Genomic DNA, 26,938 nt, shown 5'->3' with positions numbered 1-26,938 from the left:
ACCGCTCTGCTGAGTCAGGCTAAGGGTTCATCCAGCCCCGGCCTCCACCCCCAGCAATAGCAAGTGGTGGACACTGGTGAAAAAGTGAGAAGGCCAGAAGACCTGGAGAGCATGCAGTGTGTTTCTTCCCAAATCTGCCATGTCTGCTGCCAGAAGACAAACCTCCCATGGGTTCAGGAGCCTGCAGCTCATCCCTCCAGTGTGCATTGCTGCTGAGCCCCAGCTGGGCACTGCAAACCAGCATCTGCACAGGCAGCCCCCAAAACACCTGCACACATTTCCTTCAACTCTCCACGGCTATCGAGGGAGGATTTGCTCCCTCATCATAGCAAATCAGCAGGAGCAAACACTAGCCAAGACAGTCTGATTTTTACAAGGCCAAGGAGCTAGAAACAAGATAACTGGGCTTCAAATATAGACAAAGAGTAGATGGGAAACTGGTTTTAGCCTCTGCAAGGCAGTTGGGAGTAGCTGAGGGGATAAGATCGTCACTTGAGGTCACTTGGGTAATGAGCTCAACTCCAAGCACGGTTCCTTTAAAAGCAGGACAGCGATTTAAAGAATTTGAAGAGTAGTAGCCTGTGAAAATAGTAGCCTGTCTGATCTACAAAGATGAGAACGTGACATTAGAAAGCAAATTGAGTCTAAATTAACAGCCTGACTACCAGTTGTGTAACAGTCTCCCATGGAAAGCTGCAGAGCTTCACACGATTACAGAATTAAGAGATTTCGTGGCAGACGATAATCCCTCATCAGCAGGACCAACAGGCCAGATGAAAGTTTCTCAGTAAAAGGATTGCTGAAAGATCATCACCTTCTTCCCTTTCTCCACAGTTCAAAAGAAGGGAGGAGAGACCTGCAGAGGATTTGGGTTTGTGCTCACGGGTCATACTATAGAGGCTGTTGAGAACCTCTGAACTCGCTGGTTTGCTGTTCCTTTTATCCCTCACTACTTTAATCCCTGAACAAGGGACATGTCTGCCCTTCATGACACCCCCAAAGCTACGTTCTACCAACTTCATCTCAGCAATAGCAGAAAGGACACAGCACGCTGACACATACAGAAGAACCACAATTTCTCAATGGAAAGTCCAATACCTAAACATCACAAACAGCACAGATCTCATACACCATCCCACAAACCAGCCCCCGCACCATTTGTGCTTAGAAAAATTACACACTGTGGTTCTGCTGCCTTAGAATCTCCAAAATGCTTATGAACAACTCCAGTGACAGCCTGTTCAGAGACATTGTGCCCAACTGTGTTTATCTCTGGGGCACAGGGAAAATAGTTTCTGTGGCTGTTTTTCTACTTCACTAATAAAGTGGTGGCCAGAGCATCACACGCCTGCAGGATAAACAGGGGAGCAACAAGGATTATTTATTCAGTTGCTGCTTTGAGTCTATTGAAATTTGCTTCAGACTTCCTGCCCACGGGGCTTCGTGCTGTTGTTTCCCGATCTCCTGGCTTCTGACTATGGATACAGGAAACAAAAAGACACCTACTGTGACCCTCCTCAGCAGGGCTCCAGGACACCTCAGCCAGCCCTCCCAGCGCTGCAGCCTCTCCACGGGTCACAAAACCACTTGTGGCCGACAAAATGCTTCAGCAGCAGAGATGCTGCTTCCCCTAACGATTCAACTACGTTTAGCCAACTTAATTACGTGTCCTTGCTGGGCACAGGCAATGCCAGAAGAGGGAGTAAAACACTTCAAAGCACGATCATGGAGTTAGGAAGAAGTAGCACAGCAAGATCTCGAGCTCCTGTCAAAGACAGAAAATGCCACCTGTAAAGCTGAGTGAGGTGACATGAAGTGACGAGCTCTGCTTACCTTTGGCAAGCTAACAGGAGTCCTGGGCTTTGTTCTGGGATTCTTTATCAGTTGCCTTTGATCCAGAGGAAGCAAATGATATTTCATGGCCTCGATAAGGAAGTCTTTACAGGTGTTGTTATTCTTGATTAAAGCTTCTTCTTCGACTGTCTGAGAACACACACAAAAGATCATTTAAACTCCAGTACTTGGTGGCACAGGTCACAGGGAGCTTTGTGGAAAAGACATGAAACCTGGAACTTCCCTTCCAAAGTATCAACATTTAAAAAAAAAATGCAGAAGACAAACAGACTGACAGCTCTTCCCAAAGAAAAACATCCAAGCTTCTCTCTGTTTTCCAAGACCACTCACAAAGAGTGAGTTTTTTATCACCCTCTGCCAGACACTTAACTCAGCAGAGGAGAATTCACCAGGAGTCTGGGCACAAAATAAGTAATTTCTTTTATCTGAGTCAGACTTTTTAAGGAGATGGAAAATTTTTTATTCCATCAGAAGATACAGCTGAGAGGGAAAAAAACCCATATGATGGGTTCATCTTGTGAATGCCAATTTTATGCCAATTGTATTGATTCTTTTAGACACATGATAAAAGCATAGTAGTCAAAGAGCCCACATGCCAACCCCTTCTTTGGGGATTCTCAGCTCATTATCAAGGCCCAGATCCCAGGAATTAACTCAGGAAGAACGATCTCCAAGTCAGACTAAGTCAGAGAGTACCTCACCTGCCAGTCACACAGACCCATATCTTTGTGCAGAACACACCTTCAGCCAAAATTATCACACGTAAAGCTAAATTTACCTGTGCATGAGGGGAAAAAAAAACCTGCACAAGCCTGTAACACCACCACCTGGGTATTTCTCGGGTGAAAAATCACAAGACAGTACCTGCTCAATGCTTCCCCCAGAAGCGTTTACAAGAAGGTTTCTGACTGAGAGCATTGATTTCAGAGTCCACTCAGTTTTTGCTTTAATTCCTCTGTTTACAGACTCAGCAACACACCAAATTACCCATCTCAGACACAAACAGCCAAGCCATTGATTAGGGAGCTACCAGCAGATTAAGTGCAATTACTGAGGACTTATTTGCAGACTAACCTGTACCAGGTAATCTCTGGGCAAAAGGGGCAGGCGAACATGCTCCATCAGTTTAGCCATGTGCTCCAAGCGAGATTCCTTCTCATAATTTATCCAAGAGATAACTGCTTCAAACACCTACACAGATAAAGTACAATTAAACGGGGAAGAGAGAACTGGCTTGCACAGTCACCTACCCAAAATCAGAAGCACTGTGATTTTACAGCATGGAAGGACGGAGGTGCAAGATCTCTATCAAACAGATGAAAGAGTCGTGACTGTGCACAGAGCACAAGCACTACCATAGCAAAGAGCTGAGCTGACCATGCATATTAACAAGCAGCTTCCCATCTAGATGTGCTGTATCACTCCCAAAGCTAAGTGCATGTCCAGGACAATCATATACCTCTTGGACATTAGGACTGGAAGGCAGCCAGGAAACTTAATGAGCCTGCTGACATTTGCACTGGACATTATTCATGAAATCAGCCACAACAATTACTCCTGATAACAGAGATCTCCCTCCCCAAGGAGCCTGGCAGTAAGTCACTACACTCGTATTTAATCACTGCACCAGTTCCACCCCAGAAACCAAGAAGTCTTGAGGACAAGTTCCCCACACACCCAGGACAAGCCCTGCCTGCAGCCACGGAAGCTCTGCACCGCGTGCACTTCACTGCTAAAAATACTCGGATACTCCAGCTGGAAAACAAGAGCACACTGGGCTTCTGCTCTGAACCAAATTCTAGTTGTACTTCCAGATCCAACTGGTTCAGATAAGCATCCAGACCTGGACTCCGTGACGAAGTGCTCACAAACAGCCCATGGGCAGGCGCCAGCAGAGCCCTGCAACACACAGGCAGAAGCGTCCTATGTGGGCTCCGGTATGAATATGCATGTGCTTATATAACTGTGAGCCTCACTCGCAGAAGAAAGGCCTAAAAATGTCATCAGGAGTGGGGAAGGCTCTCTGAACAACCCAGCAAGGCAGGGAGAGGGGTTGGTGCAGTCTCAGATGCCGCACAGCAGGATCTGGATCACTGCAGTGGAGTTTCCCCACAGAGGCAGAATTAAATTCTGATCCATAACTCAGATCTAAGACAACATTCCCCAAGTGCTCTCACTGCCCAGGGGGCTGAACAGAGCTCCTTCCCACAGACCCTATCTTTTTTTCCCAAAAAAGCATCACTGGCCTTTCATCCCAGCACATTGGGCAAGTGCCCTTGGTTTCAGCTTCCCTCCGGGGTCACCAACTGGTCAGGCCAATTTGCACAGATAATTTTTTTCTTTCTTTCCGTCCCTCCCACCACTTCCCAAGAAACCGTTTTGTTTGGTCCAAGGTCACTAATTTGACTAAATCAACCAGAACCGAGGGCACCATCTCTCAGCCCCCTATTGTTGCTGGCAAACAGGAGGTCCTGGCAGACACATCCTCCCCACGAAGAACAGGCAGAGCAGAAAGGGGTTTCTTCCTCTTGGGCTAAACTATATATTTTTAAAGAGCAGTAAAGCACCAGCCTCATTTCCTGTGCCAACAGAGCTCCTGCTGAACTGTTTGGAATTCAGGACACTTCGATGAGGATTTAAGCAACACAACAGGGAGCCGTGTAATCAAACCCCAGCAAATGCTGAGGAGAATAACTACTGCAGAGCCTTTAAGCATTTTAAAATTAAAATAAATAAGCAAACAAACAATTTAACTTCAGCTATGAGGCCTTTAAAGTAGAAACTGGGTTGTTGTGAGATCTTTTTAATTGCAAATGACTGTGGAAGGAGGATAAAGCAAATGTTTAGCCGACAAACAGGCTTTTCATTAACCTCTTCTGCACTAAGGCTGAGCTACAGGACAGGTCACAGGGCTGGGACAGCCCATCTGGACAAGATGACACTGAACAAGTCTAAAGGAAGGTGAGGCAAATGTCACCAGAAATTAACTGGAGACCATTCCTGAGTTAGACAAACACCAATGCTTCCCTGCTGTGCCTACTCTAAAAATAACGGCATTAAAAAAAAAAAAAATCAGATTCTGGCACCTTCCGTTGGCTCTGACTCCTAATTTTTTGAGAAGGGGGAAAAAAACTTAATCCAAGACAGCAATATCTCTATTTAAAGGCCACATCTGTTTCCAGCACTGCTGTGCCCTCCCTCCATGTGCCGTGCCCACTGCAGACCCCAAGCAGCTGCTGCTGCTCCCCCAGGATCCAGGATCCTGCTGCCAGGTGGGATGGACCAAAAGCAGTTTTACCCACACAGCTTGATTTGGAGCTGAGGTAGCAGCTGGCACCTGCCTGGCTGTAGGAGCCGTACCAAACCTGGGAGAAGTAAATTTCCAACTCTATGGAGCAGAAGGGTAAAATCCTGGAATATCCCCTCTCCTCACACCACCTACGGAAAGAGCCAGCCCAGATGTTTTCTCAGTCTCTTCAGCCAAAAATCCAGTTATCAGAGACTCCCAGGAGTCAGACCATGCATCAGCTTCTGCTGCATGTCAGCAACATGAGACAAAGAGTCAGTTACTGCACTCTGTGTAGAATCCACAATCCAAAAGTCCCAATCCTCTTAAAAACTTCTTTAGCCACTGCTGTGAGCTGGCAGGAACCCACTCTCAAGGCCTGAAAGCCCCTCCATTTCACACATCTTTAGTAAAAGCAAATAAACATGATTTTTACAGGGATTTTTTAGCTTGCAAACAGTGTCATAATTAAAGAACCAATTAGAAAACATTAATAAAACCATCTTCCAAGTACTCAGCTATATCAAAAAGAGCAGGCAGGGGTCAAAATAAACCTTTGCCCTGTGCTGAAAAGCCTGTACAAGTTCAGAGGCTGGTACAACAAGGGGGAGAGGAAAGGAAGGAGGAGAATCTTTGAATGACAGGGAAATTCTGTCATCATTTTGCAAATAAAATAGATTTCTGTGCTAGCACTCAATTTTTGTAGTCCTGATGGCCTAGGGGTAAAAGTAAGCCAAATTTGTGGAGACAAAAATATATTTTATTGGGCCAATTGGTATCAGCTGGGGGGTGGCAGAGGAAGGGGAGAGCACACAAGGTCCTGGGCACAGCACACGTACCCCGGGGCATTCCAAGGGTAACACTCCCTCCCTGGTCCTGGCAGGACTCGCTCTAACACTTCCCAGTGACCCAGGGATGGCAACACTCTGGATGCCAGGTTGCAGTCTATGTATGAGACACAGTGAGAACAGGAACAGGAAAACCTCTTGTGAAATCTGGCTGTGACAATTCAGCTCTCAGACGTTTGAACTATTTGCCTACTTAAATAACATCTTGTTGCTTCCAAGTAGTTCTCTCTCCATCACCTGTGCACATAGATACATATGTGTATGTACAGACTGGCATACACACACACTTGCACATACTTTCATGTATATTTTTTTTTATAATATATATCTCAAGCATTAGCAAATAGGAAGAATATAGGTGAGGAAAATGGCTTGTCTGTCATAAAGTTAACATGGAACAGCAGCCTATGAGCCTGTCCTCAATTTCCAGCACTTCTCTGGACTCCAGAACATTTCATGTTTATGTTCCATTCTCATTTTCTGCCTCTCTCCTGTTATTCAGATCTGTTGTTTTGAACGTACAGCTCATGCTTACGTTTCCTTCCACTGCCCTGCGTCCTCAACTTTTACAATCAGCCAAAGAAATACTGGGTTTGATTGCACAAAGCTCAGATGAGGGAGGGAGCACTTTGATTCCTCTGGGCACAAGGCCAATAAAAGCTTTTTAACAATGCTGCACAGGACTGGAAAAAATTGGTTACTAAACTTGCACTTCCCTTTGCAGGCTGCTGGGCTCATGCAGAGCCTTTCTGCTGTGAGTTGGTACCCGTTGGTTTTTGCTCTCTCTGGCCCTGCCTGTGTGTCACCTCTGAGCACCCCACGGAGCCTCTGAGTTTGCAGGCTCAGCATCTGAACAGAGCATCCCTGTGTCCCTACCTCACGTGGTGCAGGTTTTCTGGGAAGTTTTACCACTCTTTGTGCCCCAGCACCTGTGTGTTTGCAGCCCAGAGGGGCTCAGCAGGAGGAGAGCACACGCCTGCATGTGCAGCCTGAGCAGCAGCACCAACAAGCCCAGGTCCATCCTTGTCCCACCCAAACAAGGGTCCTGAAGTTACAAACCACATCATCCTCTAGCTCTCCCGTGGCCTCCCACAAGTGACCATTTACATCTAAGGACATGGTTTAGTGGTGGACCTGGCAGTGCTGGGTTAGTGGTTGGACTCAACAGTCTTAAAGGCCTTTTCCAACCTTAATGACTCAGTGGTTCTACAACCTCCCCACAGTGACAATTCTGGGGTGAGCTGAAGGACTCAAGGCACATACCTGTCCCCAGAAACCTGCAGCAGGTCATACAAGAAGCTCACACCAGAGAAAGGCTGGATCTGGAGCTCACCAAGCACTAAAACCTTTAGTCATCCTCCTCCCCAGGACTCCAGACTATACAAGATGTGCTGAACATTTCAACCACAAAACAGTATCAGCCAGTGTCTTTTTCCTGCCTCTTCCATTAAAAACACTGATGATGTTAGAAAACGTTTCCTTCCTTCCTTCCTTTTAGTTGCAGATCTCCTTTTGTTGTTCCACCCAACATGCAACAGAAGCCAATACCCCTCTCTGGCTTAATGAAATTCACCTTCTCTGAGGTTTTGCAGCAGGTAATGAGTGCTTTACACAACAGCATATGGGAGTTTTCTAGTTTTCCAGGGAGGAAAGGTATTTTGTTCTGACCTCCAGGCCTTTGGAAGTGATATAGATCTGAGAATCATTACTTCCTTCAAAGAACAACCAAGTGAAGGTCATTTTTATGTGTTTCTAGGATTTGCATTATTTTAATTTTCCTTTCCACATGATCTCTGTTGCAGAATGGCCCCTAAAGAGCATTTCATGAGAACATTCCTGGTTTAAGATCTAGAAACATTCCAGCATTCTTACATTCACTCTTGCTATGCAATTTACTGTACCTTTTCTTCAGAGGAGACTGTGAGCTTGTCACTTGATATTAAACTGCAAACCTGGTCCAGACTAAGGCTAAGAAATTCTTCTCCTAGCATCACCTCAGGGAAGTGCTGCTCTGTTCAACAAATGAAAAGAGGGAACAGAAAATTATAATGAAATTCATGTTTTCAGTCAATGGAAGGACTACAGCATTCAGAAAACTGTTCTTATTACAGCTCTGGGCACCCGAGACAAACCCACTGTGGTTGCATGGGGGAACACAGACAGAAACCAGAGAGAGAGCTGCAGAGAGAAATCTCATGTTATTTCAAGTAGCATGAGCCCCAGGAGACAATTTCATAAATGACACCAAAGTTTCTGAAAAGCCACTAAGAGTCTCCCAGTGGCAAATAAGATTAGAAGTGGCAACTGAGACAAGTGTGAGTGCCTTCCTAAGGCAGTAAATTATCTGGCCACCTCGAGATTCAGTTCTTGCCCACTTCAACAAGTTAGACAGCATCAGATCTGCTCAGCACCTGGATGAAAAACTCCACAAGGGTCTTGGGTATTTGCACATATTCCAAGGAAGCCCACCTTTAACATGAATCAGTTTGGGGCATATGGTCAGCAGCCAATACTGAGGAATCCCAGGGCATGGAGCTGAATCTGTGTGTGCAAGGGCTACATGGAGAGATGGACAAGGGGCACCTTTATCCCATGCACTCCCATGGGATCAGGTCTCCTCTCCTTCCACCTTTTACTTCTTTCCCCCAAAAGGTGTAAATGCACCCTTTCTCTTGCTCCAACCCCCCAGGACCCACCTTCCCCAGTAGCTTTTCCCCTTTTCACTTCAGCCCACAACTCTACAAGTTCCTCTTTCTCCCTTTTCTGCCTCCAGATCCCTCCATGCTGTAACTCTGGGAGCCACTTGAAAACAAAATGCATGTCACTGATCATAATCCGAAACTGGAAGAATTATGACTGAGGATCATCAAATCTGTCAAGCTTTACATCGAGCCAAAAGGCACAGGAAAGAATTACTTCCTAAAAAATAATTTCTAGGTCAACTGTGTCATTAGCCAGTTGCAGGCAATTTTAGTTTTGCAAGCATTTCTTACATATACTGCCAATTTAATCTCACCTGCCATTTCTAAGTCCCATTTATCTTTGGCTGAAATACAGAAACATGAAGCTCAGACACTTTATCTGCAGCAGCTTTTTTCAAGCTCTAATCCTGCAGCTTTGAGGAGTTCAGACTCAAGTATCCAAAAATCTCCCTCTGCAGCAAGATCTGCTTCGAGTTCTCACATCTGCAAAGTGCTTTGCCTGTCAAAAAGCAGCACCACAGGGACATGAGCTGGCATATCTTCTAGAGAGGAGCTCTTTGGAGATGGCACCTGAATGACCCCTCACCAAAGCTGGTGCTGCAGAGCTGGACTCTGGACTTGGACTTCCTCAGTCACGGACCCTCTGACTAAAAATAGCAGTATGTGGATAAAGTTTAATACTCTGTTATGCTGGAAGTATATATAAGATCTAATGAACTCTTCTGGCCTTAAATACTCAAGAGGCAGGAAACACTCCCCACACAGTCAGCTGGATGCACTCTGACTTCTGGACAAAATCTCATAGTCATTCATTCTGGACTTGCATCTGGCAGTAGAAATATATTTGATCTCTTGTTATTAGTTGCAAGCAAGTAAGAATATTTACTGATTTTAATAAAGTAACTGGTGCCTGCATAAAGGAGGCTCCTCCACCTACTGAAAGGATCCACTGGCCAGAACTAAGCATTTCTCAAGGAACTGAGCTCATGCAGACATGGAGTCCTGAGTTTGGGGACCTTCTGTCTTGCTTTAAGGCTGTTACATAAACAACATAGTGAAAAGAATTTTAATGGCATTTTTATTAATGGAGTTCCATTAACATTACATGGACTGCTGTACTAACTGGGACTTATGAAGGCCAATAAAACAACAAAGCAGACTTTCTAATTGCCAAACAACCAAATAAATATACAGTGAATGCACTGCTTGTTGGGTTAAAGATTAAACAGGGCCTGGAAGCAAGGATAATGAGATATTACAAGCAAGCTTTTATACAATTAACCATTCCTTCCAGGGTACCTTTTCCTCCAGGGGATAATACAGCCAGAGTAGCTGAAAAGGTTTTACTTTTATTTGCAGGAGAATAGGGGAGGACTCGGTGGGCACATTTTTATTCCACTGAGCCTACTTATGGTCCAATTAAGGACAAAACCGTTGACAAGGAAAATTTTGCAGGACAGAGCAGGTGCCCTGGGAGACAGCAGGTGTATTTATCCCCATACAAATTACCAGAAAAGCAGGAAAACAAAGTAAGTAGAGAAAACCACCAGTTTCTCCCGAGCAGAGGTCAAGGGCAGCTCTGCCAGAGGAGACTGGAAAGTACTGGGGAGTTCAGGGCTTGGGGCTGCCTGAAACAGCTTTATATTTACAATGCAGAGGAGAAATGCTGGGAGCCTTTGCCTGCACCTGCTCATTGCAACCAAACACATCCACTCTCCAGGAAACATGAGCCTATCCACCCTGGGGGTAAGTGCCCATTGCTGCACAGATCAGAGCCTCAGACTGCCTGGCAGTTTTAGCAGAGTGTTCCGACTCCCACTCACGAGATTTAATTTTGCCTAGTTCCATTTATTCCTAGAATGGAAATCCCCAGCATTGCCTACTGCTCCCTCAGGGCAGGGTCCATGGGGAGGACACCAGCGTGCCAACGCTAAGCTGTTGAACAAGCACACAAAGAGCTTGCTGGGATCACACTCAGGAGCTACTCTGTGGGCTGAGATCCACAGGATCAGGGGTTTTTACCTCACAAGGAGCTCCCCTGTGACCAAACCGCATTTCACAACTCGCGGCGTGACGGAAAGTTACAGGTCTAGAACCCAATAAAATATTCCCTTCCCCATTCTAACACCAGAAGTATGAAGTGACCAACCAGGACGTGCAGATCTTGCTCAGACTACACAAGTTGCTGCCCCTGGGAGCAGGTCTGACCCCAGAGAAGGGCTCCCCTCCCTCACCTGCGTAGGCGTTGGCCTGCTGCAGCAGCTCGGAGCAGGCGTGCACGTCGGCAAAGGCTCGGATGCCGAGGCAGTTTGTGGGATGCAGCTGGGATTGAAGGAAGTCACAGCAGTTTTTCCTAACGTCCATCAGCTGCAATAAACTAGCAGCTGGCAACAAAACCTGCAAAAGCAAGAAAGGGGAATTAGAGCGAGCACAACAAAGAGTGTTTGATGCACAGCTTGCGCACATTGGATGCAATTCCCCTTCAGGGTCCCTGTGGGGGACGAGAAGGAAGGTTAAAGGCTTGGCTCTATCCATATGCAGAAGATCCCCATTCACACTCTGAGAAATGGAAATAGCTATCCCATGCTGGGCTAAAAGTGGAGCTCTTCTCCTCACATCTTCTCCCCACAAGACCTCGAGGCAGGTAAAGGGAGGACAAGACACAAGCAACCACAGGTGCACCTGAATTTCTGGCTTTGCTGCAGGTAGGTCCTGCACCACAGATTTATTGGTTTTTTTCCCCTGAAGAGCTTTATACTGTTTATAAGCATTGCCATCAGATTCAAAGCCCATAGCAGCCCAGCACTCCTCAAAACCTTGAACTTTCTTATTTCCAACAAAACCATATTGGCCTCTGAGCAGGGTGCCCAAAGGGCTGTGTAAGAGAGGAAGTTCCCAGAAGCTCAAGCAGGTTTTAGTGACAGCAAGACTCCCAGGAAAGATGGGGCCAACTATTCAAATTAACAGCCCTCATTTCCACTCACACAAAATGCTGTGGATGCTTGTGGTTCGTTCTGAAAATAAGGTACTGCTCTGTCCCTCCAAAACTAAGTGCAGAAAATGGAGACAGAAGTGGATCAGGAATGTGACATCTGCTGGAAAAAAAACACCTTTGAGGCCAGTAAGAAGGACAGGAAGTAGAAAACAAAGTCAATCGGGACGTTACAGCCCATGACATCAGCTACTTCCTTTCTTATGTCGAACAGCAACTGCAGACGTGTCTTGTCTCAGACCCTTCATAGCTCTGGCTGCTTCACACATGTCCTTCCAACTGGGCATCTGTGCTCACCATCTGAGCACACATTTCCTGGAAATTACTTCCAACTCAAAAAACCCCAAGCAGCTGTTAAACAAAACAAGTGGGTTAACAGCGTTCACCTCTCTGGATCTCGATGGCACAGAAGGGATAAAGATGTCCCCTCCCTGTCCCTGCCACTACAGTCCCATTCCACATCAGGGCAGGACACTCACAACCTGCCCCAGGTCTTTCTAAGCCACAGATGCATTCCAGCTCCATCCCAGCTGAACAGCAGCCAAGCAGCCACCGCCAACAGGCAACAATAAAAAGAGAAATCAATTAACCCGGGAGTCTGTTTTGGCCCAGGTCTCTTCATGCCAGAAGACTAGTTTGGGGGTTTGATTAAATCAAGATAGCAATATTCTAGGTTTTTGAAACCTAGCTGTAGACCATTTCCTGATTAGCTGAACGAGATGTGAGCACCTGAGCTGCATAAGGGTTTTGGGCAGAGGAGCCAGATTCCCTGCAAAAACTCTCTGGGCACAGACCATACAGAGCTTCTTCTATGCACCCCCATCCATCCAGCATGTCCACCTGCCAATTCAGGGAGGCTGCCTACCTCCAGTGTTTGGGATATTGCCTCTAAACCAGAAGGTGCTCACTGCCATCACTAACACCACATGCGACAGCCCCTGGACGTACCAGTACTACTATTACAGCCCTGTGCTGGCTTCGGAGGGCAGGGCAGAAGGAGCCTTACACCATTGCAGCCTTTGGGAAAGGGGTATTACCACACAATACTTCTCAGAAGTAGGATATAAAAAGCCTGTCAAGAGATGAGTGGATTTTCTCTTTCCCATTTCCCAGCTGAGCGTCTCGACACTCATCTTGTTTTTACCAGGGAAGGTGAAAAGCAAGCAAAGGATTTCCGGGAGAACAAAGTCTGTTTCCTTTAGAAATAACAAGAGGAAATGCCCTGCCTAAACATGCAGCAGGACCAAACTGCAACCCCATTAACATCCAGGCAAGTTACTCACTTGGGTCTGGATTTCACTCTCAGTATTTGAACTCCAACAGCCGTGAAAGATTTACAGAAAGCTGGCTTCTGTACCAGATCTGCCTCCATATCAAAACCCACTCATTTCTTGAAACTATGTCAAAATTATCTGCTATTACTACCGAGATTGGCTGCTTTGCTAAATAATTTATCTCATCTATGGGGAGTGTGTATATATATATATATATAGATATAACCATAACCATCTAGATCACCAGCTGTGCTCTGCAGACTTGTACCAATTTCAACACAACATTGCCTGTGCAATTACTTCCACAGACCTTTGATGTCTCTAAACAAGGAACATCTTTCAGCCAAAAGTGCTCTGTGTCACTCTAAGGTTTATTCATTAATGCTGGACTGCAGAGACTGGAGTTAATTCCCTAGTGTGACACAGCCTTCCAGGTACCCTTGGCCAAAAGTTAACTTACTCCATTCCTGCTCTGCAAAACTGGGAAAGGAGCATTTCCCCAGGGCAGGGGATGTATTAAAGCTTATAAGCAGCTTTGACAATTCAGTCAAACTAGAAGCCAAACAAGAGTACTGGCTATAATCCTCAGCTGCACATCCAGGGACACAGCTGGGACTGCACATCTGCCCAAACAGGGAGACAGCTCCCAAGCACCCTCTCAGGGGAACCTGTGACCAGAGAAATTAATGGATTTTGTGTTTGCACGGCAGGTAAAGCACACAGTTTTAAATGAACTGCTCCAAACTGCACGAGTAGTGGAGATAAAACTACATTAGTGCAATGTGGCTTTTGAGTGCAAGGATGGCAATTAGGCTTTATTACTCCCCAGCTGCTCCCAGGCAGCACACGGGGTGAACAACGGAGCTTCCACTTAAATGCTCCACCTGGGGTGAAATGGCCCAGGCAGAGGTAAGTGTGACAGGATCAGGGAGCCACAAAGCCTCACCAGGAGCAGGAATGGCAGAAGCAGGCATGAGAAGGACATGGGATATAGAGGTGAGAGAGAAAACAAGGGAGCAGCTGGCAACTTCCCTCCTGATCTACATTCTCCAACTTCTGACACACCGTTCCTTGATTAAACAGCAGAATAAAAATGCAGAGACACTTCCATCAGGCCCAGCATAGTCCTCTGATGCCACATCCACGAGTTTCTCCTCACCTCTGTATTAGGCCAAGCCAGCTTATAAGACTTTCCATAGGTCTAAGGAAGGTACCCCAACCCAGAGGAGTCAGTCTTGCCATGGACCAGGACCCCCAGCACTCCAGGGCAATCCATGGCAAGGAGATTTGGTTGCAGGGAGGAAGACAGCCCTGATTTATTGCTGAAAGGTGCTCTGCCTCACCCTGGGCTTGCACCTGCTACAATTCCAGCTTTTGGAGTGAACAGGGGGAAGGGTGATGAACTGACCCACTTATCACCCCTTTATCATCAAAACTGCATCTGCCACACAACTCTCCTTCCTTGCTGTGAAGTCCTAAGTCTGTAGGGAGAGCTGAGGTGCAGGAGCACACTTCTGAAATGGAAATAGTACAGCTCCTGGCAAAGCTTTTTTCCTCTTTTCTCAAGTCATTTTGTATGACAATTACTGTGCCTGCAAAGCTGACAGTTTCAATATCTACTTCCTTCAGACAGCTAATTTCAGGTTGCATTCTTTCTGCACAATCCATATCTCAAACTATGGCTGTGCACAAGGACACCCCTCACATGTGGTAACACTGCACAGCGACCGTGAGTTTAATTGGGAAGTCAGGTTAATCAGGACTTTTTCCAGGGAATCATTACAGCCTGAATGATAATGACTTTCTTAATTGGGAGGGCAATTCTCAGGCTGCTGAAAGTAATGAAGTGTCATCTTCATTAAGGATGGCTGGGACACACTGAGGAGGGACTGTATTCACTGCCTAGAACCAGAGGTCCAGGTATGTTCACAGGACCACCTTAGACAATGAGGAGCCTCCTCCCAAATCTCCTCATCATTCAGCTCTGTTCGAGGACACCACGCTCAGCTCCTCCATTGCTGGACTTTGCTCCCATCACTCAGAGCTGGCAGGTTTGATATGAGGGTTGGAAAGCAGCAGTGCAGCCACTTCAGCTGCAAAATCAAGACCTAACTGAAAAACCCAAGTAATTGCAGTGTTAAAACCACCAGCTACTCCACACAGGTGGAGAGCAGCAGGCCCTGTGTTCTGACACGTCTTCCATCCAAGTCAACCAGGGCTGCACATGAGTTTCCATGAATTTCCCCATGAAAATCACTTTAGTTTTCCTTCCTTTTACAGAAACTGCATGACACAACTTCCTTCTAAATAAATGTATCAAACTCCACCTTCAAATGAATGAGATCTGTATGTCATGCATATGAATCTTTACAACCAACCCTGATGTGGGGAGTAATAGAAGAGGAACAACAGAAGGCAGTGGGGACAGAAATCCCAGTGTGGGTTTTGCTGAAATAACAACATGACTGCAATAAAGACAGAAGTTCTCTCTCTGCTCCATGCCTTCCAAACAAGTGGGAGGTTAAATCCCAAATGCATTTTCAGAGGTAAAATGGTGCTCAGCACAGAAGATTCTTTGTCATCCATCATCCCTGAGCCCTCCTACTGCTTCATCTACACTGCCTTGCAATCTCCCTCTAAGAATGAAGGTCCAGTAGATAAAGCAGGATTGCATTTGCTGGGGCAGTTCTCACCTACATGCCCTCAGCAGGGTTAGAAAAGACTATTCCCTCCACATGGGCTCAGTGCTCTCCTTCATAGAGCTTAGGTGGCTGAAAATCCCCTTTGGCTGCACATTTGGGACATAATCTTGAGGAGAAATTGGATGAACCTCCCCCCCCAGGAACTCACTACATAGATGATGACTGGAACTGACTGTAAAGGCTTGGCCCCTTGTACACACATCCTTCCTCACACGAAAAACAAAACAAAAAGCACTGTGTCATTTCATTGTACAATCAGCTACAGAAATACAAGCTTAGAAAAAAGGGAGTCTCACTTCCTGAACTCATACCAGGCCTATAAAAGCAAAAAAAAAAAAAAATAAAAAAAATACAGGTTTCTATTAGAAAAGAAGTAACAAAAATACTGTAAAAAGGCTTCTTGTTGTGAAGTGCCAGGCACTGCTCAGCATTCGAGCACGCTTGGGAGCATTCATTCCTGCACTGCATGGTACCTTTGCTGCTCATTTTCTTCTCGTTTCTATTCTGCTCTCATCTTATTTTGCTCACTGAAAAGATCGTGTCTTTTCATTTATTCACAAGTTTTGGTAGCTTGGCTGCATCTGCTCAGTTAATGCCATTGAGCAATCTTTTTATTTTTGCTAGTTTCTACAGTGAAATTACCTGGCACCTATACCCAGAAATTGCTTCTTCCACCTACTCAGGAAGTCTGAAAAACTCCTTTAAAAAAGCAACTTTGCCCTGCTAGAGAATCAGAGTGCATGGCATGGCAATAACAGACCTCAGGAGATACCTGCTGGGAAAAGAGAAAGTCTCACTGTGCTCAAGCAAGGCTGTGAAGGAAGATTGCTGAAACAACACAGACAGGCACTTCTGAGGTGTCCTTGGGTGGGTGGATGGATGGATGGATGACCCAAAGCTGTGCATCAGGAGGTGTGGTGATGCAAGGGACCAAACCTTCCTCCCAAGCTTGACACTGCTAATCCAAACCAGAGACTGCAAAGAGCTTAATTTTTGTTCATGTTTTCTGCCTTCACTGATGTGAAACTTTCCAATAAATATCCATTTCTGTAAACTTTTCTTCTTTTGGCCGCAGGTGAATATTAACCTGTTTATAGCCTTTTGTTCAGAGCAAAACACCCAGAGACAGGATCTATTTCTGTTGGTTTCATCACAAAATTATGATAAATTCCATAAAACATTTTCAGCATGAACATTTTAAACATAATAAAATTTAAACTAGTCAGTTAATCTTGCAGTAGAACAGCTTCATTTTTTAGCTCCTGTGAATTAATTTACCTCTAGCCTAAAGAGTTATTCACAGAGTGGTTATTGAAATAAATCCTGCAGTAAAAGGACCTGGTTTAATAGACTCAGAAAAAACACCATGCCCAAACCTTAGTATTCAAAACTTATGTTTTTTTATCTTGCTGTCTAAGAGATGAAAGCCAAAATACAGACAGGGAGCTTACTTTAACTCCTTGTAATCCCTAGGCCACAGAAGGCAGGCTTTGGTTAGGTTTTACTAAGAAAGACAGCTTTCCAGTTGCTAGGAAAAGGGAACACCTGGACTTTTCCCAGACCTCCTGGTCAGGCCCAGGCAGAGCAGGACAGAGCCAGCTCTCCAGCCTGCTCCAGCTCCCACAGCCCTGCTTACACACAGGTGCAGCTGGAGCACCAAACTGCTCCCCTGGGAACGCAGCCAGAGCAGGCACAGGCCCTTCCCAAGCTCCATTCAAGGCAGGCTGGCTGGGACCAGATGGTATCCCGAGCTCCACACATCCCACATGCTGAGTGGGTGCTTCTGAGCCACCCAACAAGCAGCAGCATGGAAGGAAAGCACACATTTCAGAAAGCACATGCATTTGGCCTTCATATTTCCCACAGAAGAAGGGACCAGCCTGAGAGCATGTAAATGTCGTTTTTCCTTCCTCAGTGGGAGATCCCAGAGGTCCAAGGAGCTCCACCCCAGTTCCCCACTGAGTAATGTTGTATGTCAGCTGCTGATGACCCTGACTATACAGAGCCCCTAAGTGTGGGTCACACAGCAGACAGCCAGTCCAAGCCACCCACAGCTGGGTTTGAGTCTCAGTCCTTTGCTGCAGTGACAACCTGAAGGTCTCCTCGCTGATGGTCCTGTAGGACAACCAGGCTCCACACTCCTGCCAGTGTGACAACTGCCAGGTTGGGAGCACACCAGAAAGTCAAGTTTGTAAAAGTGGAGGGCAGAAGGGGCAAGAAAAGGCCCCCACAGACTTGGGTCACGAAGCATGGCAAAGGCTTAGACTGCAAAGTGGGCACAGCTCAGGGGTTTTCAGGAGCAACTGGTCAGCAAGAACCTGCACTGTCCCTGAGGGACTGGAGCAGAAGAGCTCACAGCAAGAACCTCATTTCAGGCAGAACCAGTTTAATTTTGCCATGTTAATTAGGTCAACAGAATGCACACAGCAGCACTGCCCCTTTCTTTCCAGCATCATGGACAGACTTGTTACCCTGACCTATGTCCAGGTCACAGAGAGGAGGACAAGGGGCTCAAACTGCCCCTTGCAAACAAAAACAGAGACTGACCAAAAAGCACATCCACACACAAGCTCCCAGCATCCCTTCCAGAAATCAGTGCCTGAGTGCAGAGCCTTTTTCTGACCACAAATGCAAGTAGAGTCAAAGAAAGAGCTTGACCAGCAGCCACAGCAACGTGACACGGCAAAACACTCTCTTCCTGAGCACCCTGCTTTATCTCTAGGCTGCCTTTCAATTACTCTTTCCACTCTTGGGCAAATATTGACCTCACAGAAATTCAAGACAGAGTGCACACACAAAAATAAAAAGGAAGAATGGCCTCATTTGAACAATATATTCCACTCAAAGCTCTGCCAAACAACTCAAACTACCCAGAAGAATTTAAAAACTAACAGCCAGATTCCCCTGCCCTGGCCTTAAAACTCACTGCTTGTTTGAGTCTATTCTGACCTTCGACAGACTGACCCACAAGTCAGCACAGCTTCTTGGAAGGCAAATGCCTGCTCTTGTTATAAGAGCCCAACACAAAAGCTAAATGCAACATGACTTAAGTGCAGGGAAAACACTAAAGTGCCTCAAGACTCAAGAGGCTGGAAGTAGCTTTTTTCAAGCTCAACCTTTTATTTTCTGCAGCCTGAGGAGATCCCTCACCCCCAAAAGGACCTGTGCCTTTGAGTTCCAAGCTTTTCACTCAGTTCTCCATGGGCAGTGCTGGACCAGACCTACCTGCACATTCTCCTCCGTGACCTCAATCTCAGCGGTGTAGATGTAATCAATCAGCTTCCTCAGGGTCTGACCATCGACGTCTTTTATCTCAATCTTCTTGGCCTTACTTTCAGACATATCTCCTGAAATTCAGTTCAAAAGGACAGTTACAGTTTGCTCTGCAGAACCTTGCTCCCCACACATCCAGCACATTCTCCTGCTGTCTGACTACAAGACTGCCTGGCACTATCCCTGGCCATTGAAGAACAACCAGGGAGATTCCCAGAAGCCTCCTAATGCCAGCTAAAAAACAACTTAACATTGAGGACACTAATGTAAAAAAAAATAAGTCAATAAATGCAACAAACTTAATTTCTTGACAGAAAAGAACGTGCTGTGGGTCTCCTGCATTCAAACAAATATAGAGGTTAAAAAAAAAAAAAAAAAAAAAACCAGTATGTCCCTCAACAGTACAGAGACAGACTCAAAGAGATTGTGGACAAGTCTTAGGAAGACCTTTTTTATATATTTATTGTATTTTTAATTTTTTTAATATATATACATATGGGTAGATGAGTATGTTGCAACAGCTGCATTAGGGTGTTTTGTGATACACCCCACAGTAAAAGCAATGCAGTGTTACCCTCTTTCTTTAGGAAGAAGCTGAAACCTGCTCAGGAAAACAAGCACCCAGCGTGCAGCCAGCTTCTCTCCTCAATTCCCTGCTGTAACCCATCCGTCAGATACACCCTGTGCAAAGCATCCACGCAGGAACATGTATTTCCTCACCTCTCACTTTCCCAGCCTCACACATTTGGATCCAAACTTTATCCTTCCTTCAAATCCGTAACTTAAAACCAGGCAGAACTAGGGGAATAATTTCCCCTCTGGATATACAAGCAAAACCACGTGTCCGTGTAAGAGCCTATTCATGACCCACCTCCACGCCCCCTGCGTGACAGGAGCACGACAGAGAAACAAAATCATGCTGGGGGGAGGAGAAAGGGCTCCCCAGGGCCCCTCCAGCATCCACGCACACCGTGACCTCACCCGGGGTTTAATCACCAAGATCTTGAGGAGCCACAGAAAAGAAAGGGCAAAACCCCGAGCGGAAAGAAAATGATGGGTGGAAAAACAAAGCTAAACAAAGGAAAGCATGACAAAATGTCAGTTCTTAAACCTGGGCACGAATAATCACCACTCAGAAATCCGGTGACTCAGTTCTGCTGTGGGATTAAGTGGGAAAATATTTCCTGCAGCCTATAGGAGAAGTAATTAGAGCCTACACCTCTGTGCAGTGTTTGACAAGATGTGGCTGGGCACATCAAGTGCACAGAGTCAGGTGTTAAAGGGGAGTCCAAGCTTGAGCAATACCTGGATCCTGCAAATTGAACTTTGCTGACTTCATTTATGCCAATAAGCAGGTAAATAACAGGAGTGGGGTGAGACCATAAGTGTTAGAAGAGTCAAAGGCCCCAAGAAGTGAAATAATACTTGCCCCAAATTCAATTTTTAAAATTAAATAATAAAGTGTTATTCAGAGAAGCCCATGAATATAAATGTACAAGTACAAAGGGATAAGTGACCTACATTTGGGAGGCCTTCAAAGCAGGCAGGACTTTTTAATTGACAAAATGTCATCTTCACACACTTCCTCCCCCAAAAACATCCCAGACGTCTCCAGAGATGAGAGGGGGCTTCTAAGAACAGGCCAGTCCCCACCAGCCTTGTGGTGCTGGAGGTGCCTGCAAGGAGCACCCCCCAAGCCCCCCCAGCACAGAGAGGAGGAGCAGAGCAGCCCTGTGGGACCCACAGTGCAGAGAAGAGGCTCAGGCTTGCACACCCAGGGATCGATGCAGAAATAGCTTGGAGGGACCAAGCTGATAACATCATCTGTCCTTGTGGTGTTCATGTGACACAGGCAACAAAAATAAAAGCTGTGTGGGCTTCCACACCCACCAGCAAGCTGCCAGCCCTGCATACCAACAGCCTCCGCTGCCTCTGCTCCTGCCAGCCCAGGCACCGTGAGGGGGGAGTCTCACATGCTGGGCCCCACATCGGGTGGGATCCACCTTGGAGCGATGGAGTTCCTCCCACTTGTCAGAGGGTGGACACGTCTCTAGTGCTGTGGAGTGAGGAAGAACATGGAGACACCACGAGTGAACCAAGGCAGGGGTTGGTGCAGACCAGGAGCAGGCCAGCATGGAGCCAGGGCAAATGCAGCCTGTGGGGCACAGCTGTGGGCAGCCAACGGCGGGTCAATGAAGGCATCCCACCCTACATCTCCTCAGGAAAAAAAATCCCACAAACCCCAACTCCCAGGATGTCTCTCTCGTAAGTCAGGCTCAAGCCTTACCTGACACCTCAGTTACAGAATAACTCAGAGCACTACCATCATCTCTCATCCCTAAGGGCTGTAGTGACAAAGGGCTGCCTTGTACAGGGTGCTGCACAGACCCATCCCTGCACCTCTGTGGCTGGGCAGAGTCAGGCAGACACAAGGGGGAGCAAAGGCAGGTAAAACAGGCAGAGTGGCTCCAAGCAGACCCTCTTCCGAGGACAGACTTTGCAGACAATGGCCCCTCGTGAAGGCACACCTTTTCTGCATCATGCTCAACACCCAGCAGTGCTTTCCCTGTTCCCCTCTGCTCATGAGGGCAGGGAGAGAGCAGAGCTCTGCTCTGGCACAAGATAAACTACTCTCAAAACTGCAGCAGCTCACAGTGCCATGTTTACCCAGCACTGCAGCCTGCCCTGCCTCCTACACACTGCACTCCAGAGAGGCTTCCCAGTGCTTTCACAGAGACAGCTTTGCCTGCTTCCTAAGTCCCAGATGTGCTGAAGGAGAATACAAGAGAATACATATAACATAACCACAGCCTCTCACACATGGGGTGAGTGCCTTGAAGCAGCACGTGAGACCTGCAAGGGAAAGCACATGAGACCTGCTTCCTCTTCAGCATTTCCAATGTTCCAAAGGTATCTCACAGTAGCAGCCCCAGAAGCATCGCTGAAGTATTTGCTACCCTTTCCGAAATGACTGTTTTCTTCTAAATGGACAGAAATTACTGTCCTAAATTATCCCCACAGAATGGTGCCAATGAGGACCAGACACCATCCAAAATGCTCTGGAAAGCCAGTACAAAAAGAGACACTCAGTTAGGAAGTGTTAGGTCCCATCTCCCCTTCAGCAGTGCAAGATAGGAATGGAAGATGTGCCTGCCCATTTTCAGGCTTCCCAAGGCTATTTCAAAGAGGAATGCCTAACCAGAGGACAGAAGATGGTTTAGGAAAGACTCCAAGGTCATCACAAGGTCATTCATGACACCAAAGTCAGGCTCAGCTGTCAGGGACAGGGCCTGCAGAACAAGCAGCAGGTGAAGGTGGATGAGCAGCAGGTCTCAGTTTGGTTTCCACTGTTCACAGCATCATGCTGATCACTCACTCACAGCGTGGCTGCTGGCACTGCTGGGGTATCCCTCCAGCCCCCCACATCCCCAGAAAGCTGCTCCTCCAGTGGGAACTCAGCGTGCACAGACAGCTCCTGCAAACACCCCATGGTGTGGCCGTCCCTGAGCCACTGGCTACATCACTGATGCAAAAATGCAATGCAAAAAAAATCAAGTCACGACAACCAACTCATGTTGGAGCTGTGATTTTAAACTGTCCCTTTGCAGGGAGGGAACCCTCACACAGCTGGAAGGAGATCACGCACTCAGTCTTCGCAAGAGAGAGATCCAGACGTTAGGAATTTGGGACTAGCCAGACTGAAAGCAAAGGGAGAGCTGGTCTCTGCCTGACCCTCTGCCCCCGGGGATGTGTCAGGGGGAGGGGACAGGAGGCTGCCCAGGCTGTCACCCAGCCCAGGGGAGCTGCCGAGAGGCCACATGACCATGGTTAGCTGATTACTGTTTAACTCACAGCGTGAGGGATTACACGGCCCAGAGAATTCCTGCATGGAAACATGAGCAGCCCTGCACCACCACCTTCCCGCTCAGATGACCTCTAAGGATCAGAGGGTTTTTCCAAGAGTTTTCCTTTACTAAACGTCTTGCCAGGAATGAGCATCACAAGCCCTCCCAAGTCCTGCTTGAGGTACCCTGACAAACAGCTGTTTCTGAGCAGGATTTGCTCCTCTGCCTCACCATCACAGCCAACAAAAACTTCAGGGTGCAGCAGCAGCGCCCTAGAAAACACAAATGCTCTCCCACCTGAGCTCACCACACTGATAAAGCCACCATGGTATCACATCTCATCTCATGTTCAGACATCTGTTTACACCTGAGGTTTTCCCCCCACCTCCATCACAGAAGGGAAAAAAGCTTCCCAAATGACAAGCTCCTTCCTGAGAAATGCTGTGTTCTGATTCCAGCAAAGCAAATTAAACTGGGTCTAATCTCAAGGCTTTTAAAAGGAAGAAGCAAGCCCTAGACTACAAGCAAATGAACATGAGACAGGGGCAAAACCCCTGTAGCTCACTTATGTTGAAGTTCAGGGACAGTAACACCCATTCCCTGGGGTGTAAAAATCATTTTCTTTGTATTTGGTTAAGTCAGTTCCTACCCTGGAGAGGAGGGCAAGGAAAAGGAAGGAAGCTAAGGAGTTCCTGACCAGACTAATTTTACTAGAATGACTTAAATAAGCTGGTCACTCTCCTGCCTCAGCATTGGCATGGCTTTCTTTGCTGCCCTGCCTGGGCACAGCCTTCAAAAGGCACCTGCTACAGTGATCAGGCCAACAGAGCAAGAATTTTGTCCTCTTCTTCCCTTCTGCCTTTACCAAACCATACCAGACTGCAGCAACACACCCTGCCAAAAAGCAGGGCTGCTAAAACACACTGGGAGCGAGAGAACAACGGTGTTATTTCAGGCAGCAGAAAAAAAGTGCCATGGGAGATTAAACATCTGTGACTGCCAAATCAGTATCAGCAGGGCTGAGCCTTGAAACTACAACTCCTGTGCCAGCTACTTCTTTGATGTGCACCATGAACATTTAGGGCACTGCACATGTGCTTGATGTTAATAATGTTTTCATGACCCACGGTCTTGTTAAGGGGAATAAAAATAACCAGAAAATCAAGTGAGCCAAACCCCATAGTAAACCTTACTGTGGCCCACATGCTACCCACTCACCCCACAGCCACACAAGCACGCCACACCCATACAGATGCCCCAAGGAATTAGTCAAGGATGACCAGCATCATCCATGAAGTTTAGCAAACTGCAGACCTATCTGTATCACTTCTCTCTTGAGGAAAACCTCTGCCTTTGCTGCAGCTCCTGACAGAGACACAGCCTGAGGCCTCGGGATTGCAACGGCCTGTTCAACCCCAGAACAGTGTGTGGTGCCAAGGAGAGTACCTGTAAACATGGCACAGAAATAGGGGCTGCAGGCCGCCAGGACCACACGGTGGGCTTCCATCTCCACAGTCTCAGCCACAATCACCACATCACAGAGGAGCCTCTTGCTGGAAAAAACACCAGAAAAGACAAAGGTCATTTCAGAATTCCTGGTCAGGCAAAAAGCTACATCGGTATAGCCTGAAAAAGTAAGTGGAAGACCCACCACTACAGACACAGCACCTGAGCTTCTGCCAAATCCCACTGCAAGGTACTCTAATCCTTCAGCTAACAGCTCCCATCACTGTTTGCCTACAAAGCAAAGCCTGAATCCTACTGATGCTGCAGCCCTGCCTGTGGTTCTGCTTTTCCCAGGAAAAAAAAATGGAAGTCAAACTAGGCATACACACTGCCCAAAGAATAAAGGATAAGGGGCTCCTTCCACCTCTCAAACATGTAGGGATTGGAGAAGGCACAGAAGAGCTTAAGAGTTTGGGCACTACCTGAAGCCAGGCTCTAATAGATCTGTAAGAAAAGCAGCAGCACTTTGGTCTTTCCACAGGGGAAGGGTAGAGTGGAAAATGCAGTGATTTCTGTACTTCCTTCCATGCTTGGCCCTAAAGAATGTGACCACCAAAACATGTCCTGGCATTGATGAACAGAGAGGTTGCCTCAGATATCTGCCAGAGAGGAGGTGTCAATCACTGGAGTTTATCCATGGGCATGAGGACTTCCTTTACCTCAGGAATTAGTCTGGGATTAAGAGTCACTAGGATAAAGAACCAGGTCCCAGACAGAAACAAAAAAAAAAACCTTCTAAGCTCCCCCACTGACTCATTGTACAGCTTTGGAAAAGTCACTTCATTAAGGAGTGACCTTTTCTACTCGCCCCACATCCCTCCTTTGAGGATTCATTAGTTAATGTTTGCACAGAGCTTCGCAGATGCCGACAGCAAGAAGTGCTCAGCCTCCCAATAAGTTGGTTTAAGATGCTTAAGCATACAAATGCAAACTAGGGGTGTTCTTTTCAAATGCCAAGCCTGAAAAAGGATCAGTGTCTGTAAATCTAGATGTTGCCTTCTCTTCAGAAATGCTTATCTCCACACTGAACTTTGTCTTTAGGAAACCACATTATCAAATAAACATACACAGAGTTTGTAATGGACTAGGTATGCCTCTTCTTATCCATATATTGAAATATGTGAACAAAACAGCTGTGAAACAGAGGGTTAAAGTTGGAAAACAGGAAGAAAGTAGGAACTGGTAGTCTGTACTTTATGTTCACCCCAGTTTGGAAGGGGTAAGGGCAATGAGGGGAGCTCTTTGTGAGCCTCTTAATGGAAGCTTCCTCATATCCTTCAGCTTATGCAAAAGGTGCTCTGCTCAATTCCTCTTTGGAGTCATCTACAGCCATCTAAAGTACCACTTATAAAATAATTCCATCTACATTTGAAAGCTAAAACCCTAAGTGACACTTAGGGACATGTTTTAGTGGTGAACGTGGCCGTGCTGGGTTAACAGTTGGACTCAATGGTCTTCCAGGTCTTTTCCAACCTAAACAATTCTATGATTCTATATTGCAAATAGGTTAAAAGCTTAGCAAGATTTTTCTACACCCTCTGTATGACATTTCTGGATGCATGTGAAGGGAGGCACTATTATTCAAGGTACCTATTAACACTGATTGTTGACGGCTTAACAGATCACAAGCTCAATGCACATACAATAGATGTGAAACCTGTATATTCCAAAACAGGAGCAGGAGCTGACAGAAAAACGAGTACCCAGAAGATGAAAACATGAGACAGGTGCTTAAGGGCAGCTTTCAGTCTTCTGTATTTTGTCACTTCAGTATTGCACAAGATCTAGCTAACCACAGGCACTAAGAAACATTGTCCATCTCCAGTTATTCCCACTATGCTTCAATTAACAAGGAATAATAGGAGTACAATGGATTTCTGAATATAGCTGCACAAACCTTTATTTTCAGATCCTTTGCTTTCAGTACAAAGAAAGGACCAGAGGGATGCCAGTTAAAAGTAAAAAGGAAAAAAATTACAGCATGCTCCGCTTCATGTAACTGTTACAATATTTCCATTTTCTGTTCCTATGCAACAGAGAATCACTGTCAGATATCTGTGAAAGGAAACGTTTTCAATCATTCTCCACACCAGAGAATGTGTATATTACAGAAAGTACTTAATCCACTGAGGAGAGGTAGCTATTGAAGCATCTTTGAGTACTTTGAGTGTGCATGAAGAGTAAAGGGTGTTCCTTGCTCTCATCGCACCATCCCAATAGCAAGGGAGCACGTACATCTGTGTGTATGGCACTCATACTTTCCATAGGAATTCTTTTAAAAATCTGGTTTCCAAGTCTACTTGAATGGCAAAGAACTCCAATGAGCTAGTCAGAAAAGTGCTTGCTGAACTTCTATTTGGTTCGTGGGATAACAGCAATGAAGGAACAACTCGTGTTGAACCGCCGCCACCACATTGCTGATGTGATGACAGCAGCTCTTGAAGACTCTGTTCACAGATGTTTTTTCAGCCTCCATTCTCCCTGTACCCACACAGCTGTGTAGAGACCAAGGTGTTCTCTTTTAACTTTTTTCCAATTTGCAAGTAGAGAGCTGACATTCTTCCTGAGCACTTGCTTTTTTTTTTTTTCACCCCTTACTTTGGAGTGCTAAGCCCAGACTGAGTGATGCTGCTAGTTAAAGAGACTAAGAACAGTG

At 46.3% G+C, this 26,938-nt stretch overlaps 1 protein-coding gene across 4 annotated transcripts in view; it reads right to left on the bottom strand.

Moving 5' to 3' along the window:
* KLHL3 (kelch like family member 3) overlaps nt 1-26,938 on the bottom strand; it is a 61,685-nt gene that overhangs the window by 13,680 nt on the left and 21,067 nt on the right. For all 4 annotated transcript variants that reach the window (XM_027643587.1, XM_027643588.1, XM_027643586.1 and 1 more), the window contains 6 exons: nt 24,223-24,329; nt 18,884-19,005; nt 10,925-11,087; nt 7,890-7,999; nt 2,929-3,045; nt 1,834-1,983 (listed from right to left, as the gene is read on the bottom strand). In XM_027643587.1, the coding sequence (XP_027499388.1) occupies nt 1,834-1,983; nt 2,929-3,045; nt 7,890-7,999; nt 10,925-11,087; nt 18,884-19,005; nt 24,223-24,329 (769 nt within the window). The remainder of the gene's footprint in view (nt 1-1,833; nt 1,984-2,928; nt 3,046-7,889; nt 8,000-10,924; nt 11,088-18,883; nt 19,006-24,222; nt 24,330-26,938) is intronic.

The sequence above is a fragment of the Corapipo altera genome, unplaced genomic scaffold (genome assembly GCF_003945725.1).
Source record: "Corapipo altera isolate COAL_440 unplaced genomic scaffold, ASM394572v1 75, whole genome shotgun sequence".
NCBI lineage: Eukaryota > Metazoa > Chordata > Aves > Passeriformes > Pipridae > Corapipo > Corapipo altera.
The sequence above is the reverse complement of the archived record's forward strand: the minus strand, read 5'-3'. Positions and strand labels throughout refer to the sequence as shown.